This window comes from Amphiprion ocellaris, chromosome 24 (genome assembly GCF_022539595.1).
Source record: "Amphiprion ocellaris isolate individual 3 ecotype Okinawa chromosome 24, ASM2253959v1, whole genome shotgun sequence".
Taxonomy (NCBI): Eukaryota; Metazoa; Chordata; class Actinopteri; family Pomacentridae; genus Amphiprion; species Amphiprion ocellaris.
Window position 1 is genome coordinate 15462510 of NC_072789.1, and position 20511 is coordinate 15483020.

Consider the following 20511-nt stretch of genomic DNA (forward strand, 5'->3'; position numbering starts at 1 on the left):
GGTGATATTTATCAATGAGACATTCATGCATAATACAGTACAGTTTAATTGCATACTAACAATGGATTGATTTAATTCTTTAATTATTTATAGCAACACCAGAACTTCAGTTACGGGATTTGAGTAATCTTAAAATGTGTACAGATGTTTCAGCCATGACAAGTATTTGACATATCAATAATGAAAGCTATTTTCTTGTATTTCTTTCCTTTATATTTGATTCTTCGATGTCTTCACTCTATTTATGTACTTTGAGAGGCACGCATCTGAGGCTCACTTATATGACAGTAAACTGATAAAATTCTGATTTATATTGCATGAGTATACTTGTACACGTGTGGATTCACATCTCTAGCCTCCCTGCCTGCCTGCTCAGCATGTCAACTCTTCCTGCATTCCAGTGCACATTTCATCTAGTCGACACTGGGTACAGATTCTCTCTTTGTGCAACAAATATGGGATACATTTTTTTAAAACTGATAAAGCATGTTCAGAAAACTCTGTCACTGTCCACAATAAGGAAAAAAACTAAAACATGAATTTCTGTATTTCAGTTCCACCCATTCATTTACAAAGATTTTAAGATCCTGCAGCGTTCAGTTGTTTTCAAATTGAAAGCTCATGCACAAATTGAACATATTAGCATTTTAATGGCATTATCTGTATATCAGTTAATTAAGGTCACGTCCTCCTGCTGAACATTTAATGCACGCTACTGTCAACATGTATTACATTTCATCTTCAATGCTGTGTATTAAAAGTCAGCAGTACTCAAAGCCTAACAATAGTCTGGAAGCAAGAGCATGAAAACACATGGAAAAACATCCAACACATTTAAGGCTTTTCATTTTTTTCAACAGAGATCGTACAAAACACTGACAACAAAGCAATCTGAGCAAAGTCACAATTACTAAAGCATAGTTACTGACACTGCAGCTGGCAACTACTGAATATCTATGCAGAAAACGAGTCTTATCTTTGCTGCTCTGTCTACGAGAAAGCTGCAGTTGCAGCTTATGCAGCAAGTTGGATTCATTTAATCATTTGAATCATTAAATCATATATTTTTTGGTGGTTAAGATTTCAAATGTCAGTGTCATCTAGAACTAGAACTAGAGACACATACACCAAGAAAGATAATATATAGCTTACTCAGATGTTCTTTGTTCACAAGTACACACTAGATTTGTGCCATATCGGGAAGCTCCAACTCCAGCTCTCTGAGGTACTGGCTGCAGTTGGGGTCGCCCCTCACAGTCGGGGCTGATGGGATAGGTCGGCCAGAGTGGGGATCGACGCACCAGCACTCTCCCCTCTGACCGTGGAGAGACATCTTGCACTGCAACATAGAATTTCTGTTGTAGCTTTTTGTACATATATGATGTTATTAGAAATACTAAGACATCAAATATGAGTATGTATTTAGTGTATGTAGGCTAATATACATGCAGGGCTAGATGTGAGGTCCAATATCTTTTTTATAAAGTGCAAGTATTTCAAAAATATAGAACTGAGGTGTTTTGAAAGTTTTTAGGACAAATTATTAATACACAAATGATTTTTGTTATATTATCAAGAACATTATAGTCTTTTAAGGGGTAATGACACAAACCAATCTGTTCTACTATGGAAATACAACTGATTTTCCTCCCTAAGCTCTTCATACCTGCTTATTATGAGGTGGCTACACCCTCTGCATTTCCTACACTCTTCCCCAGAATGCTTGGAGTCACCTGTTTGAGATTATACTGCCCCCTCTTGTCGCAGTTGGGGATATGCAGGGCATACAGATCTTCCAGCGGACCTCTGTTATCTCTGAAGGGCATCTTGGATATCCGCTCCAGGACCTGGTCGAGCTCCTGCTGACACTGAGTCTTAAAAAAAAGCAAAAACAACAACACCAGTATGTTCACAGGCCTCTATATACATATATATACATTTGGGTGTGTTGGAAGCACCAGGTTTCGATGTCAGATAGATAAAATGTTACTGGTCTCCAGCAACAAATGTGTTGTACAAATTGTTCTGTGAACTTAAAGTTTTTCGGAGTAGTTTTTTTTTTTTTTTAAATCAGACATCAGATCTTGAATGCAGCTTTCATATTTTGTCAGCAAAAAACAAAAGTCTGAAATCCTATTTTAAAAATGTCACAGAGTTCACAATCCATCCACACAACAGACAGAAAACTATTCCAGGACACATCAAGACCAAGTTTCATTTGCATTGCAATCAACACATTTTTGACTTACTATAAAATCCCATATAAAATACAGACACACAGATCCACACATTACAAAGCTAAAGGGCTTTCTGTTAAGAGCAAATGAATTATGATTATTTCCAGTAGTGTATAATAATTCACCAGTGACTTCAGTTTTACCTCATAATCCAACAGAGCCAAATATCTTGTTGAGACAGATATAAAGCTTCTGGTACAGCAATAACCTTTAAATGATTTTAATGGCTGATGGAAAATAACACAATGGTTAGAAATGGTTGGTGTTCACCCGTACCTCCCAGCTCTGGGATACAGAGCAGGTCAGGTGGATTTTCAGTCAGTAAATATCTGTCTTTAAATTCAAGCACAGTGGTTGGTGGGAGAGTTGAATGGTAGAAAAACTAAGTAGAAAAAATCCTTTTCTTTGTGCTACAACTGCTTTAATCCCTTTAGAAAATACAGTCTTTGCTGTATTTCACTCTCAAAATGGCAGTAACATTACTTATGAGCAGGTTCACATGTTAACTGTACTACCTTCAAAAAGAGCAACAACACACTTTTTGATACAGAACTTGCAAAAATCTGCAGCTGCTGCACCAAATCTGCAGCTGCTGCACTTGTTTTTCCATTCCTCCATAGTCTTACAGTCTCCACACTGACTGCTTCATTTACACATTCTTGTCACCAATATTACCCTGTATCAATCCTCTTATTTGCCTAATAAATGAAACACATGTCCGGTCATCACAAAAGTATACAAACTGAAGTTTAAAAAAAGTGTGCTGGTGGTAGACTGACAATTGGTATGAGCCAACAGATGTACTTTAGGTAAAATATTCATCGGAAATTAGAATTATTGTTTAAGTTGTGGTAACTAGTTGCAATTTTATCAGAAATACACATGATTTAAACACTAACAAATTAGTTACAATTTACAAAAATGCACTCAGGCATTGCTGCAGAGCCACATGTTCTTTTACACCACTCATCAATCTACTGTGTATATATATTAAAATTTAAAAAAAATAGAAACCAGTATGACAAGAAAAGTAAGCACTTGGTGTTAAATTTAAATATATATTTGTGATTATAGTACTCCAGGCCATCTTAAAAATGATGCACTTCAAATAAAAAAACACTAAACTCGAGCATTAGTGACAAATTCCTCTTTACTGCCTTGAATTTACTGAATTCATTTGAATTTCTTTTCCTGACATTACAAGAGCAACTTTCAGAGTTTTCCTATAGAATTCTGCTTTGCCATACCTGTTTAGGCCGAGTAGGTTTCACCTCCTCCACTTTGTTGGTCTTCATCTTGGTCTTCATCTCTTGTCTGTGCTGGCGTACGGCACTCTCTTTGGGTCCCAGCCAGGTTGTCTCTTTACTGGGCTTCCGAATAGCTGTGACCTCACTCACACCCTGCTCAGGCTGGAGCTCCACAGCCTCACCTATATACAGAGATGTATGACATGACAGCATTACATTAATATATCTGAGATCTTTGCATTTATTTTTTTTTCAGTTCATTTTTTTAAAAAATGACATTTATTTTCAGATTTCAGATTTAACACTAAAAGAAGATAAATGATAAACTAAACAGTCAAAAATAGGTTACCACCAGGAATATTGATTTTTCAGTGACAAAGTTATTTTTTTTATCTTATTTATTATCCCTTATTAATCCCATGAGGGGAAATTCTGATTTTCGCATCTCTATAAAATAAGATCTTTGCACTTCGAGTGTTCTAAATTATTGTAATATACTGCAACAAGAATGAATCAGGAATGCAGCAATTTACTTCAAGAACATTTACGCATTTTCTCTGTGCCTTTTCATAGGTACTTTGGGACCTTAAAAAAATAAAAAGTTTACTGTAAACAAAAAAAAATGCAGAGTCTCAGAATTCAGGGGCAGGTTCTCAAATGGTGAAGGTGATCTCAGTATGTTTTAAAATGTGAATCAATTGGGTGAATAACCTGGTGGAAGTATTTTATATCCTTTTTTTTTCATTTATATACTCAAAAACCAACAACACATGTATACTCTAACATTCACACCCTGTCGTCTGCATTTAGCCACGTTTCCATCCACGTCACATCTTATGTCTTCCCTGGCGATGTACTGTGGGTAGAACCTTTTTGAGTGTCTGATCCACCCCTGACAGGCTATATATATTTCCACACCCAGCATTCATTGCATCCAGCAAGGAGAGCTGCTTGTGTGATCATAAACTTTCCACCTCCATGCTGAAAAAAATTCTTCAATGGGGTTCAAGAAGGGCGAGTATGGAGGTAGAAACAGCACAGACATCCTAAGATGTGCAGTGAACCACGCAGTCACTGCAGCAGAGTGGTGGAATGCCACATTGTTCCACACAACAACAAATGTAGTATTTCTTGCCCTTTGTCCAATCTCCCCTGCTGGCACAAGTTGAATATGGAGGTCATCTAAAAAACAAATGAGTATCTCTGTGTTGTATGGGCCAATGAGAGGTTTATGTAAAAGCAAACCATCATTGGAAAGAGCTGCACACATCGTAATATTAGTGCCTCTCTGGCCTGGTACATCAACTGTTGCCTGCTGCCCAATGACATGTCTTCCTCTGCGTCTTTTTTTTAACCAGGTCGAATCCTGCTTCATCCACATATACAAATTCAAGTGGAGGTTGGTCACATTATGCATAGTTATGTATGTCTGCTTGGTTAGTAATTCAACAAACATTCATCATTTCTTTCGAAAGGTACTTTGTACAGTTGCTTCATCTTTACTTTATGCTTCTCAAGGACTCTGGCAATTGTGGTAGTGCTGACGCTGTTCACATTGGTAAAGTTTACATTGTCTTTCAGCTCTCTGTTCTGAATTTCCCACAGCTTTATGGCATTGTTTGCAATGACCATATCAATGACAAGTGTTTCCTGGACATCTGTGAAAATTTGACCTCCTTCTCCTGTAGGTGGCAACCTATACATCTTACATTGCAGTACAGTAATATGAAACACAAAATACTGTACTCAATAGATTTCCCAAAATGCCAGCTGATGTAAAACAAGATAACTTTTTTTTGTAAAATCTGGTACAACACAGTAATTGTGGGATGCATGTCTTACCTGTTATTTTACTGGAAAACGCTCATAATTGATGCAACTGTCGAATGCTGCAAGTTTGGCTGCACCCTTGAACCAGCCTCTCTAAAAGAGAGTCCATGATTTACCATATGGTCAATCACCGTGGCCCTAATTTCATCAGAGACCACAGCTCTTGGTCTTCCTCTCCTTCCTCCTCTCCCTCTCCTGGCCATTCTTCTCTCTCTGCCAACCTGAACCAGTGCTCTTTGATCCATATTTCCAAAGGAAAACAATCAGAAGACACCCCTTTTATATGGTTTCGGATGAGGCCAAACACAGACCACCTGAATCGATTTTCAGCTGACAACTACACTCAGCTGAGCTTGGAATTACATAATCTTTTTATTTATGTTTATTTTCAACATTTTGATATGATTTTCAATCGTGGCTGCATTTCCCCCATCATTCCGTTTTGATTGTGTTTTTAACTGTTTTGAACAAAGTGTGTTAGCATTTGAAAAATGTGCTGTAAAAGTATAGTGTTTTGCAGATGGTGAATGAGTAACTGAGAAAAGAGTTCATTAATTTTGGTGACTGTGATCACTGAATGCATTTTGTGTGAAAGCAATAGAAAGTGATTCATAGTTCGGTCCACATGGACTTCTGTTTTGCAGACTGTGTTAAGAGTTTTGAACATGTGACTTCAGTTTCGACCAATGCCTGTTAGCAATCGAAAAAAACTGTAGTGCTCCTTCTGATGGGAAGGAAAGATGCTTCATGCGTTCAGAAACAGACTTATTTTCCCTTCTGTCATTGCTAACTGTGAAACCTATAGGAATCAAATTACACTCATGAATGTATACTGTTACAGCGTCTTTGAGAATGTAATCATCCGACCATTTCAGTCATTAGTTGCTACTATTCAGCTGTCCAAGAACTAAATTCTCTGCCCCCTGATACCACTGCCACCCCCTCCACCATCCAAATAGACTTATGACCTGATATTTATTGCTTTTTTTAACCTGTGTTTGTGTGTGTGTGTGTGTGTGTGTGTGTGTGTGTGTGTGTGTGTGTGTGTGTGTGTGTGTGTGCGCGCGCGACAGATGAATGTTGCAAGAGCTGTTGTAAATTTTGTTGTATTGGCCTCAATGCAATGACAACAAGAAAAGCACTCAGAGAGTGCAGTACTCTGCCAAGGCAACTCAGTAGTTGTATAATTTCCAGTGGCTAAAATCTGGAAAAAAATTTGTGGCAGAAATCACGGCTCTATAGAATATGGCCATTCAATATAGATCTACCCACAAACAAACAAACAAAACGACTTTTTGGACGGATAAGTCCGCAATGGTCGATTTTTAGTAGGATGCAATCATGCGATCATCAGCAGGCAGCTGACATAGTGTTCACTTGCAGTCATAGTGACGCCGTGCCGCTATCTCGCAATGATACAGAAATCCGGAACAAATATATCCAGACTATAAGTCGTATCACTGCCCAAATCTAATCAGTTGATCCTTGTATCATTTCTGACCTTTCCTCAAAATTTCATCCAAATCCATTTTTGAGTAATGTTGCTAACAAACAGACACACAAACAGACTAGCCAATGCCAATCGTCACATAACTCCATTGAGACAAAGTAATGAAGACAATTCAGTTCAATAAAATAAAAAAGTCTTATTGAATCCGTTTTTCTGCTTTGTTTTGTGCATGCAATTTCTAATTATTTTTTTGCTCGGGATAGGGGTTGAGAGAATAGCGAAAAGGGAGAAGAATAAACTGCTAAACTTTTTGTCTTTTGCTGGTGAACCTCCCACTGTGTTTGGTGATTGATTCTAATTAAAATGAAGAAAGTAGGCAGCTCACTGAGCCCACCTGTTGCCTCTTGGTTATAAAACTGAGGCAGAATCTCAACTCTTCCCTCATCTGGCAGACAGTCTGCATTTTGGCACAACTCAAAGCATATTTCACACATCTGTGAATATTACTGGCTTTGCTAATTTTAACTCTGTCTTGGTTATATTATTATGTCCTTGTCGCATTTGACATTTTCACTAAAGATAATGCTGTGGGGGGAAAAATAGCTACAAACTGTTGAAACCACAGCAAAAATGCTCTAAAATGTATCAGCACAATCAGTGAGTCACCAGAATCCTTTCCTTTCTCATAGAGTGAAAGAACCACATGCAGCTCTGTTAACAAGCTTGTGGGCTGAGAAATGTTGGCCACTGCTGAACTTGAGTCACAGTCAGGATTCCATGGTTGCTTTCACCCTGACAACGTGATTCGATTTTAGGAGATGTTAAAAGTGTTGATTAATGAACACAAAAGTTAACCAGACATTTAAAGTTTTCCACTTTACTGCAATTTTTACTTGATGATTATGACCACAGTTAGAAGCTGTCCCAGTTTGATGTAATTGATAATAATCATCAACCAGTCATCTGTGTCTCACTGTTTCACAAAAATACATCTAATACCAAAGCAACTGTTATCAAGTTGTCAATCATTTCTACTACAAATGTCAACATTATGATATCAATAATGAAGTAAATAAGTTCACCAAAGTCATGGGGATTCATTGTCTGAGAACCACAAATGTTTGTACAAGCCGTTCAGAAGACATTAAGATACCTCACTGCATGAATTAGATTTTTGACACTAGAGAAAAAGTTTGGACCACCAAATTCAGTAGAGCTCATCCTTGGGGAATCATTAAATGTTTGTTCTGTTTATTCAATATTTGCTTGAGGAACATTAGTCTGCAGCAAATAATTGATGGTAGACACAAGTCATGCTCAAGACTTTCCACAACAGAACATATCAAAAACAAAAGCCTGATTTAAGTTTGGCTGCCATCCTCTACAAAGTAGTGCCATAACACACTGCTCCCAGTGCTCCTGCCATATCTGGAATGCTCTCTAAAAGAACATTTTGAACCATGTACACATGCGCATTTGCGATTTCATTATGGACCACAAACTTGCAAAGAGAGCAAACACCAAATTCTGTGTCAAACTGACCCATTCTTCATTACCCATCACAAATAATTAGAGAGACCAAACAACAGTCTTCAGTGGAAGAACCTGCAGTCACTAAGACTAAAAAAAGGTAAACTAGGTTAAAAATGTGGCAAAGAGCATGGCCATTGTTTTCTTTAATATTGTTTTGCACTGCAAAGTTGTCCACTTGAGATGAGCTGTCAATACCAAGTTCTATTTTAATGTGCCTGACGGAGAACATTCACCATAAATAACTTGATCTGTGGCACACGCCATTGTGCAACTGAGCTCAGCACACTGAAAAAATGTTTTTTGGTCATACCAACACAATCGCCACTTTCCCTACTTGCCAGGCCCCCTGTGACTTCTTCCTCTATCCCAAAATTAAATTCAAGTTGAAGAGTTGCCCTTTTCACACAGGTGTGAGGATCCAGCACGTCACAGATCACCATCTTTGATACGCTGACAAACAGGATGTCCAGGAAGCCTTCCAATTATGGCAGAAGTGCTTGGAGCAGTGTATTGCTGCACAAAAAGTACTTTAAAGGGGACAGTGGCAAAATCTACATTGGGTCCAGTTTATATTTTTTATAGTTGGAGTCTCCCATCTTCTTGATCACATTTCTTACACCAATATCCATGGAGCCACCCATAAAATATGGCTAGGAATCTCTTCACTGATTCTGTTCAAGGCATCTTACAACAGAAGTACACAATAACTGAGCAGTTCACACTTTGCTGAATGTCACTTGTACTGACTATCCTCATATATCATTCAACAAGAATCTGTATGTATTTCAAATCTATAGACAACTAGCTTTCCATTTCCAAGTCTTTTTGACCATCCAGTGATTTATCCAAGTGATTTTGATTTACTTTAACCATCGCATCTCCTTCAAATCTTCTTAAATGTCAACCTAAAAAATAAACCCTTCAGATGTTTCACCATGTTTGAAGCAAACATGGTGAGAGGCCATCAGGTTCAGCCCAACTTCTTGTTGTTGTTTTGTTTTTTTACATCAGAGCACACTTTGGGGTTGAGGGTTGATGACAATCAAAAATGTTGGTTGATGCAAACTCTTACAGAGTGTATCCTAGTTCAATTTAGCTGCTGTAAACAGTTCAAAACGCAAATATACAAGGGGTATATAATATACGAGGTTTTTTCAAGCTGACTCTTTTCAAGAAATCATGTATTTCACTTTCACTTGACACCTGAACAAAAAAAAGGGAAATAAGCAAAGAGAAAAGAGAAGGCCAAATAGTCAGCAATAAGGTGAATATTTCACAGTTATGCAGGCTAAGCATGCAGACTTGAGGAAAGAAATTTGTAGGGCTGGGAATGTGTGTTTTAGTGATGGGGGACTGAAGAGTCATTCTCTGCACCCTGCAAGAGGTAAATTTGACATCTGGTAGTAAAATATGATTACAAAAGGCCTAAGAGAGACCAGGAGAAAGGAAATTCCAAACAAAGCGATAACAGGGTGCTGGCACCTTTTTCCATCAGATAGATTTGGTGTTATTGGACTTCAGTTCCCCCGCTGACGCTTCACTGTGGTCTCTCAGACTTTTCTTTGAAGACCAAGTTTCTTTGCAAAATGAGGCAAAAGTCAACTGGAATCAGGTGTGTGCTTGGATGTGTGTGCATGCACAAGTTGCGCTGATAAACACACAAGACTCTCAGAAATATTGGCGGCTGGGGTACCTTTTGTTTTGTTGTCTTACATAATCCGCATAGTACCCAAGTGCAATACCATCATTCCCTCTCTTCTGAGGAAACCTGAGGTGTTTGCTCAAATACACAGTCTGGGTGCCCATAGACACACATGAATGCACAGTGTACAATAGTGATCTCTCTCTTGAATGTACATGTACACACCCAGACACAGAGGGTCAGGACCCCACTTTTAGGGGACACTAGGCCTCTGCAGTACAAGCTGCTCCATAGCAGTGGGCTGGGGATCAGCAGTATCAACAGAGCAGCAGGCCTACTGTCCAGTCTACTGCTTCAATTAATCCTCACACAATAGCCAGAATTCCCAGATGGCACTGAGGCCAGAAGTGTCATGTCTGATTGTCCAGATTCTGGTCAACTGAGCAAATGGCAAACCTGGCCATGTCATGAAGAATGGAAAGGTTGAAAAAGGGAAGATCCAAGCATATTCTCTCTCCATCATATTTCAGATACAAATTTAGATATAAATGGAGCTTTTGAAACAGTTCTAATGATGCAAAATCTGTCTACAGACAGACCATATACACTTACCAGTTTTAAAAAAGCCAGAGTATTTACAAAAGTTTTAAAGGGGCATTTTTTTCAACCAAAATCCTACTGAAAAACTGTTTATAAACTAAATATAACTAATTAAATTCTTTCTGAGCTTAATCTCTACCTTTGCATATCCTTCTAAAACTTTTGCACACCTATCTGAGGTGAGATACTATTTGATTCCTGAGACATCCACCAAGGTAAGCTAAGATAACCAATTATATCCTTCAAAAGGAAGAAAAAAGGAAGCACCCACGTGCCTCTGGGTAAGTGGGAACAATATTCACCCATAAAAATGAGTTATGTCTTTAAATTTCAGTGTGAAGATCTTTTTAAAAAGTAAGTCGTCTCTCAAATCACCTCCCAAGGTAGCTCTGAGGTGAGAAATACTGTAGGTCATGTGCCAGTTAAGAAGCTGATGAAAGGCACTGTGTCGATTTACTGCAGTCCATAATCCATTGCAAAGCTGAGCGGGACGGTGTTCTAGAAACACAAACTCAGTAGAGTGCAGATATGTTTACCTTCCAGGCTTTTTGGCCCGAAACAGCCATCTAAACGCAGGCTTTACACAGGCTCTGGCATGTATGTACACAGCATGGCATCTGACAACAGGCGTCTCACTCACTACCAACACCGCTGGTTGAACTCTGGGGTGATTGGACAGGACCTACAGGAACTGAGGCATGCTGGAGCACGTTGAACCTGTAGAGCATCACATGCAGCCACTAACAATCATTCTCTGTAACTGAGGGAAAGATATGAGGGATGTGAGGGCACAAACTCCATTGGCTCTAGGTAACCTCAGTCTTTTACATTATACAAAACTTTGTACCACAAATGCCAACTTTTTAGGAATAAATGTTGTTTTTTAAATCATGATTACTCAATTCAGGATGACTTGGAGGTGCTAACTCTCATGACTGCTACTTCACATTAAGATGCAAACTGCCTCAGTACAAGCTAATGAAAAAGAACCACATCCTCTGCAAAAAAAAAAAAAAAAAAAAAAAAAAAACATCATGCAACTGTGAGATCTCCTAACCTCAACACCATCCTCACTCTGGCTGCACCTTGAGATTCTGTCCATGAATATCAAAGAGATGATCGGAGACCAGAGGTAACCCTGGTCCAACACCCAACTGAAATGTGTTTGACCTTGTGTTCAGAGGACGGGATGGTTTGTAGCAACAACCCGAGTACTCTATACTTCTGCAGTACTCCATATAGGGTTTCCTGGGGAACACAGTTTTAAGTATTTTCCAAGGCCAAAAAAGACATGTGGACTGGATGGTCAAACTCCCATGATCTCCTCAGCAACTCCACAACGCTTAGAACTAATTTGTGAAATACTTTGCCGGAACTTCTTCTTCCCTGAAATTCCCTGGGATTATCTTTGAGCTATTTCAGTCCTGCGGGTTCTGTCTGGATGCCCCTGCAGGGAAACCGGAATGCCCCTTGTTAGCTAACAATATTATTTCAGTGACCACATGGCACGGAACAGAATATCAAGTGATATTGTGCATAAACAGAAAGGGTAGTGGGAAACTTGTAGGTTTTAGTTTGAAATAGGGAAACATTTTAGCCAAAAATCAAAGAAATACAGAATGTTGTTTGTTATATTGTTAGTTCTGAAACTGAATAAAGCATTCTTGCTGAGGTGCTATCTATTTTATATCATTAATGTTACATATTTAATCTGATCTGGTGTCATATCTGACATTGTAGCATCTATTGGACGCTACAATAAATATTCTTATATTAATTGTATCTCCTTTCACCCTCGCATTTTCACCACATCATACAATTCCTTATGATTTTGTTTCAAGATTTAAGGCCTTTTATTAATTTTCATGGTCCGTGTCAGATGCTAACTATTGTCTCTGGATCATCCTTGACAAATCCATCCCAAGATATTTGAGACTCCATGAAAACCTCTAGATATGAATTTGCTTAATATCTAATATCAATATTAGATATTTGAGACTCCATGAAAACCTCTAGATATTAAGTTGCTTAATATCTAATATCAATTGTTGATTGAAGGTAAGAATGGAGTGAGCTCAGTGATAGAGATGTTACAACATGCTACTCCATTCTATTTAACCTTAAAATATCTGGATGGTTTTGGCATAAAGTGTAATTATTGTCTTTATCAACTTAATACATAATGTGCAATGCTTTTGAAATGTTAATATTTTAAACATTCAAACACATGGACAAAACTGAAAAAAATAATAAAGTCTTCAACATTCACGTAAATCATGCCATATATAGTTTTATGTGACATTTTCAAATAAAACTGTAAACTTTTAGCCTTCCAGGAGTCTTTGGTCTAAGACATGTTTTTCATTTTAACTCCTTGCAGTTTTTATGCGATTTTAGTACCTGTCACATTTTTACTCACTGTGTTCTCATTTCTTCACTGCAATATAAAGTCCTGCACCTCTATGGAAACACCAGCTAAAAGTAAACTAAAAAAAAAAAAAAAACTTCTTGAACTATTACACTGTTATAATGCCATAAATCATTAAAAGAACAATGAAAGTTGAATTGCTTCAATTATACATTACCAGTCAAAAGTTGATACACACCTTCTCATTCAATGATTTTTATTTAATTATTTTGTACATTGTAGATTAATACTGAAGACACCAAAACTATAAAAGCATACATATGGAATTATGTTGTAAATATGTTGTATGTTGGAGCACTGAAAGGGACAGAAAGAGACTAAACAGACTGGTCAGGAGGGCCGGTTCTGTCCTGGACTGTTCCCTGGACTCCATAGAGGAGGTGGGTGAGAGGAGGATGTTGGCAAAGCTCACATCCATCATGGACAATCCCTCTCACCCGCTGCATGAAACTGTGGTGTCTTTAAGCAGCTCCTTCAGCAGCAGACTGAGACATCCACCCTGCAAGAAAGAGCGCTATCGCAGGTCCTTCATTCCATCTGCTGTAAGACTTTACAACATCAGCATCACTGGCTGATGTTAACATAAACTGGACTATATCATTACCACCCCAAACCATAAAATTTGCACTGACATTCTTGCACTGCACATCTCTGCACTTTTAAACTTTATTTTTATTTTTACTTTTATTTTTTCTGTTAAGCCACTTTACCCTCATCTGTCACCCTTGTATATATTGTAAATATTATTACTATTGTTCTATTATTATTTTATTCTTATCACTATGTCTACTGTTACATAAGCTGCTGTAACAATGTAAATTTCCCCTGGAGTGGGGAGAAATAAAGAACTTTATCTTTATCTTATCTTATCTTAAACAAAAAAGTGTCAATCTTCAGTATCAATTTACAATGTAGAAAATAATATAAATAAATAAAAAGCATTGAATAAGAAGGTGTGTCCTAATTTTTTACCTGTAGTGTATATTCAACCGTCAAAGCTCAAAAGGTTGAAAATCTAACTCTTCTTAAATTGTGCCATGTTGGTGTTGTTTTTATAAAGATATCTTTCAAACCCACAGGCAAATTTTCAGGATTCAGAGGGTTAAAGCCGCAATCAGCCAATGCCTATGATGACGCTGACATCATTGTGCATCTCTTTGTATGATAATTGTTTTAATCATCTTTTAAGCAAAAAAAAAAGTTTCTTGATGCTTTTCTCTATCATACAAGAATATAAACTCAATATCTTTCACTTTTAGCTTGTTTGAGCAACATAAGATAACTGTAGGCGTCAATGTGATGTGGGAAACTATTGCAGGCATGCCAATAATACACTACTTACTAAAACTGAATTTTAAACATCTTATTTTTGAGAAAAAAAAGTTGAATATGAGTCTGTTTTAAGGAAAAATTCTGCGTGGCCACTCCACAGTATTTCTTGGAGATTTTCTTCATATCTGCAGGTCTATATCTGCCAAAAAACCTGCTGTCTTTATTCCCAGGACTTCTTGCCGCTATCTGTTCTAAGAGCCAGTACTAAACTGGGAAAAGGGGAATTTACTTGGAATAGTTGCAAAGTTGCCTGAAAGAACTGATCTTACCCAGTAAATTCAAAGTAACTTCATAACATTGGTGGCCTGTGACATATTTTTATAACACACTTAGTCTTCATGTAATTCTTACTACTGTCGATTGGTGTTGGTCTGTCTGTCTGTTTGTTTGTTAGCAACATTACTCAAAAACAGACAAACTGATCTAGATGAAATTTTCAGGGAAGGTCAGAAATGACACAAGGACGAAGTGATTAGATTTTGGCAGTGATGTGGCTAATAGTCTGCATCCACGGATTTGTTAAAGATTTCTGTATTGCGAGATAGCTGACAGATACGTCAGCTGCCTGCTGACGATCACATGATTGCTATCCTACTACAAATCGACCACTGTGGATTTATCGGGACTTATCCGTCGGAAATGATACAAGGAACAATTGATTAAATTGTGGGGGTGTGTCCGAGTCCCATCAATTCCCGCCACCTGCTACATATTTAGGCAACGTGTTTCGGTATCCGTGCATAATGTGCACATGTATGACACACACGTGCTCACTGCAAGGTCATTTTGTTTGTTGGTACATCTATATTAAATGGCCACATTCTATAGTGCCGTGATTTCTGCCACGATTTTTGTCAAGATTTTAGCTGTTGGAAATGATACCGAGCGACTGAGCAACCTTGGTGCAGTACTGCGCTCTCTGAGTGCTTTTCTTGTTCAAATTGTGATATGTATGTACGCCTGCAATCCTGTTAACAACCTGGCAATGGAGCTCATCAGAGAGCCTTAATCTAAATGAAATTTTTCCTCATGAAATAAAGATTAATTGTTGTTAAAGATTTGTTGTTGTTGTTTTACTATAAATTCTTAATCCTGTGCTTTTATCTAGCATGCATTTTATTTATTTTGTTGTGTGAGTTGGTGTTGTCTGTTTTTAATTGCTGCAATTTTAATGTTTCTCAGGCTGATGTCTTGGCCAGGCTTCCCTTGAGAAAGAGGTGACTGTATCTCAACAGGACTGACCTAGTTAAAAAAAGGCTAAATAAAAAAAAAATATATACAAATTGAATATCAAAAACATATATGAAGCAACATCTGTTACTTGATAAATTAATTTTTGCTTGATATAATAATAAAACAGGTAAAGAAAGATCATCTGTGGCAGAAAAAAATATAAGCCAGTGCAGTTCTACCACATATAATCCTTTTAAAGTTTCACTAAAAACAGACAAACCATTAAATTAATCAATTGCTGCACTATTTCTATTCTATTGTGCTGGCTTTCCTTCATATTTGTGTATTCGCAGGCACGAAAGACACAAAAGCAGCTTTTTTCATGTACAGTTTTACATCATAAGTTTCATCAGTAACAATAATTCAATAGATGTTTTTGTTCTCTGAAATGCAGTCACCTATACTTCCTATATTTCCCTTCGTTGTCTGACTTGCTTCTACCTCTTTAATTTCAATTTCTTTTTCTATGTCTTTTCTCTTCTGTGGTCAGAGAAATATTGGCTCTGACCTTTGGCCTCTTTGCTGTTAATTGCTTATACTGCTGATTCAGGGATTTACGGGGATTCTGCTGCTGCTGTCAATGCAACTTTGGATAAACCCCGATCAGATCAATTCTTCTCGCGTATATGCGCTTCGAACAAGACACAACACAGTTTGCCTGTTCCTTTTTAGAGGCTGTCAAACAAATAAGAAGCTGGAATGAAATAAGCCAGAAGAAGAGGACATCAGGATGTTGGCTGTTTATAAACCTTCAAGTGAAGCAGCTGCAATATTTTATTCTGTGACCTGTTGCCCAGGTGTCAAATCAGCTCCAGAGTCACTGCTCAACTAAATATAACCACTTAATTATTCTGTTATTGTTTGCTTTTGTATCTAACTTACAGAATAATTCCTGGAATAAAGGAGATGCAATGGATAAAAGCCAGAACATTTTAAGTTTGCTCTTAGACATTGAGAGGGTCCTCTGAGCTGAAATTTTATTGCTTCCTCCTTTTGCTGCTAAATTCATTTAAGGAAATTAAATTTGTGTAGTCTCAATCTGCGCCAAATAGAGCAAGAGACTGACCTTCACCATATAGAACATCCAGTTATGAACATATCCTGTAAAAACAGAATGACATAAATAAGGCACCAGTGGATAGATCGCCTGTGAACCTGTTATGAAGCTGATACCACAGCAATATGTGAGAGAATTTCAAAATTAATCTCCAAGGAGCTTTGAAGCATTTACAGCCTAAATGAGATTTTTTTTTAAACTCTTTTTCTATCTTTTGATCTTCCAAAAGCTCTGTACTTCATTTCGACAACTCAATGCAATGCTCTCTCTTCCATCTGCAGCAGCAGCAGGCTTTTATCCAAAAGAACTCCGCATTCATCTTTTAGAGCCAAATTCTAAGCTTTTATTGTTTTTTGGACATGTCTAATTAAATCTCATCCCTTTCAATCTGCAAGACGAAGCCCAGCCTGACCCAAACCTGAGGGGGAAAAACAGTGACATCAAACAAATTGTCTTCTTGCAAGCAAGCCTACACATGATGCATCCATGTATTATGTTCTCTTGTTTTGTTCTTATGTAACTCTGCAGTTCATGCCTGCTTTATTTCTTTGGCTGTTAGGTTACATAAAGGTATAATTAAGGAATTATCATGGTTGATTATTAGATCTGAAGTATTTGTGACCTATTGTCAGCGTGTGAGAGACTCCTTACAGAGAACAGGGTTACACTGAATGCTGTCTCCAGTAGTTTCTCTATGTTCCAGGACTTTGGTGCCAAAATAAACACGTGTCAGTCTGGAGGTAAACTCTGACAAAGCACGGATTTGGAAATGAGTAGAAATCACACACTGGACACTCATTTACTGTGTGTATGTGTGTGTATTTGTAGCCTCAAAATCAGCCAGTTAATGAGGCTGTTTACTTTTCTTCTTCACTGTGACCTGTCTCTGTTTAAACACAAACCACATGAGCCTCGCTGGCTCCAGGCCACATGAAGTTTCATTGTAATTCCCCCCACCCCCTGCCCATTGCACATACATCCAGCTCACTTTTCCAGGTAGACAACCAGGTTAATGCAGTCACTGTCAACACTAGTTTATAGTAATTTCTGGTCAAAGCCTAAAGTCCATGTTTCCAATCAATGCAGCATTCCTCTGGCTGTCTCTCCCTCTTTCTGTGTCTTTCTCTGCACTCCCCTGTGGAAATGTCAACATCAAAACTACAATGTTTTCTGTGTCTATTCCACCGAGTGCAACTTCTGAGAATTTTAACTAGTTCTCTGTTGCAGTGTTTAAAGGCAGGGGGGTATTGGGAAAGAGTAGATGGCCAGCTGTTTGCTGCACAGCTGAGTTTAACTGGGCTGTTCCTTTTGTTTCTCTGCGTGCACAGCAGGATGACTCACAGCACTTTAAACAGGTCTGTGAAACACAGAATAACCCCTACAACATGCTTAAAATTTGTCATTACTGCAGTTAAGAAATTACACACTTCAAATGCGTTGCACAGGGCAGGAGGAATGCACGGTCACAAACTGCTGGCAAATACAAACTTCTGTTAAACGGAGTGCTTCCTAAAATGGCTTAGATTTTAAATAACAAGCATTAAATGGTGTAGTACAGATATTTATACAATAAAATATCTTGGAAGATGGTCACTAGAGCCTCATTATTGAGTAGAAGTCCCCATTTGCACAGATGTTGGCTTTGCCTTCATGACAATGCAGTATTTCAACAATATTCCTGAGACTGCAGTCTAGACAGTGTCATTAAAAATTGATAGAAGAAAACCAGGTTTCCAGTAAACTTACTGACCGCTGGTGTGCTCCCGGTGCTCCTGACTATAAATCGTCGTCTCGGTGTCCACTTTGCGCCGACACTGGCCCTGGCCCTGCACCAGTTGCTCCAGGGGAAGCTCCGAGTCGGGCGTCGGGTAGCACCGCAGACCGGTGGAGCATCTTGGTGTGTATACACCGCACATCTCACCCTCTTGCCGGGCGCACACGGGGCAGCACCCGCAGCCCGGTTCGCGCACTATCTCCAGGCACGTCTCGGTGAGCTTTGGGCACAGTGCCTGGCGCTCCGCGGTGCAGCCCGGGCAGCGGAACACCATCTCGGCCAGGGATGCACCGGCGAGGGACGCGGAGAGGATCAGCAAGCTGTAGCCAGCGTACGACAGCATTGTTAGAAGCATGAGGTTTTTGGTCATTACCATGGGACGATGGAAGGCAATCTCAAGTGAAAAAAGGAGAAGAAATGAGCATGCGAACAGGTGAGGCCGGGGGCTTTGAGATCTGCTGGGTCCTACAAATTCCCAGTTTTGCTCTCGGGCCATAAATAGGTGATAATTGGGGAAAAAAACATAAAAATATAGGATTAAGTTGAGAGAATTTGTGAGGATTTTCTCCATATATTTCTTTCAACTCTATGGTAAATCTCAGAATAATGTCTTAACAGCTTAATTGAATTAGCTAAAGTGAAAGCAGTTGCAGCCTGAGACAGCATTCTACTGACTGCAGATGAAGTGTAAATGCCTTTCCACTTTGCAAAACTGCTTTAGTGAGAATGATTGCAGTTTTAACGATATAACAAAAACAAACAGTTTCCACCTATAATTAAAACAACGCGGTGTCACTGTTAAAGTCTTCCTTTTGATCTAATACATTATCACTGAATAAAATATTAGCATGGCACAAATTACAAATTACACATATTAGATTTATAGTAAATAATAGTGCAGATTTGCAGGGTCATTCTTTCCTCTACTAAGAACAGTCATGCAATTTATCAGATTTATCAAATAATAAGATAAAACATAAGCTGAACCTAAACAGAGAAATTATCTCGAGATTTCCTTACACTAACCTGTACTGCTACTCTCAAGCTGACCTTCAGCCTTTTTATGGTCAGAGGAAAGGGAGCTTCCTCGAGGAGATTACTAGTTTTAAAAAACGTAACCTAAATGCAAAACAGATTTTTTTTCAGCAACAGATTTTTACACTTTGGTGTATTATAGCTCCCTCGCTGAAAGACTCTGCATTACTATAGGCTACATACTGTGGAAGTGGAACTGTTTGTTGTAATCAGCACCGTCTGCCCTAACTCCAAGAATGCATGAAAAAAATAAACAAATTAAGTAAAAGCACTATGTGCAGAGCACTCCTTATTTGGAAAGTCTTCCCCACCGTGGCGAACATGTCCATTGACACTCAATTAAAAGTTGCCAGCTACTACCAACTTATATACCCGAGTACAATAATGCTACTATGCATGTATACAGCAATGTTTCCTATCGATCGGTGAGGCCAAGACTTGAGGTGTCGTGTCTGCCTGCCGAACAAGCTCCTATTAACCCGGTCCAGTGCCCAGACTAATAGGTGTTTATCCAAAGGCCCAGGAATAGAAGTGGCCTTTTGGATAAACACCTATCTTACTCCGCAGATATAAATGCAGATTATTTTGTTTTGTGGGTGCCCCCTGATTTAATACTATTTGGCCCCATTCATGAACGGCTTCCCTAGCTCACCTTGGGGGCATGGAGAAGGAGAAAGGGCACATTTGAAGCTGTCTTGTATCTTAGGGGTGAGTCAGGAGGATGCCCAGAGGGCTGTTTGCACATAGAACCTCATATGGCATTTTATGAAACCATGGATGGAAAAGCAGTGGGAGAGAAAGCCTGGCATTTTATAAATATGAACCTGGGGGCGAGGATTTTTGTCTGGGATGGCCACCAGCTAATAGGCCTAACAGGCCACAGTATCTGCCCATGTATGCCAAGTAATCCCCACCAAGGTCAGTTACTTAAATTCCTCCCCATGGAATTGTTAAGCAAACACAAACTCTGGATAAACTCCACATTGATAGAGAAAGGTATGGGGTCACTGATGGACTCGTACTGTATATGTGCTTTCGTATGTGTAGGGAGAGAGTAGTGTATGCAAGTCTTCACAACTTAATTACAGTACAGCATGTCCACAAAACTCTGCT

The 20511-nt window shown here is 38.6% G+C and overlaps 1 protein-coding gene across 1 annotated transcript; it reads right to left on the bottom strand.

Moving 5' to 3' along the window:
* Positions 1-630: 630 nt before the first annotated feature.
* On the bottom strand, positions 631-18834 carry igfbp2a (insulin-like growth factor binding protein 2a). Its single transcript, XM_023278791.3, has 4 exons — positions 18340-18834; positions 3485-3666; positions 1734-1874; positions 631-1339 (listed from the first exon to the last, which is right to left on the bottom strand). The coding sequence occupies exons 1-4, from the start codon at positions 18737-18739 to the stop codon at positions 1181-1183; spliced, it is 882 nt and encodes a 293-aa protein (XP_023134559.1). The 5' UTR covers positions 18740-18834; the 3' UTR covers positions 631-1180.
* Positions 18835-20511: the final 1677 nt, after the last annotated feature.

What these genes read in the sequence shown, in the direction of transcription:
- igfbp2a (XM_023278791.3), bottom strand. Translation starts at nt 18,739, where the DNA reads ATGGTAATGACCAAAAACCTCATGCTTCTAACAATGCTGTCGTACGCT. An exon ending in GCACCGGGAGCACACCAGCG is followed by an intron (nt 3,667 to 18,339) that starts GTCAGTAAGTTT and finishes CTCTGTATATAG; the next exon opens with GTGAGGCTGTGGAGCTCCAG. An exon ending in AACCTACTCGGCCTAAACAG is followed by an intron (nt 1,875 to 3,484) that starts GTATGGCAAAGC and finishes CTTTTTTTTAAG; the next exon opens with ACTCAGTGTCAGCAGGAGCT.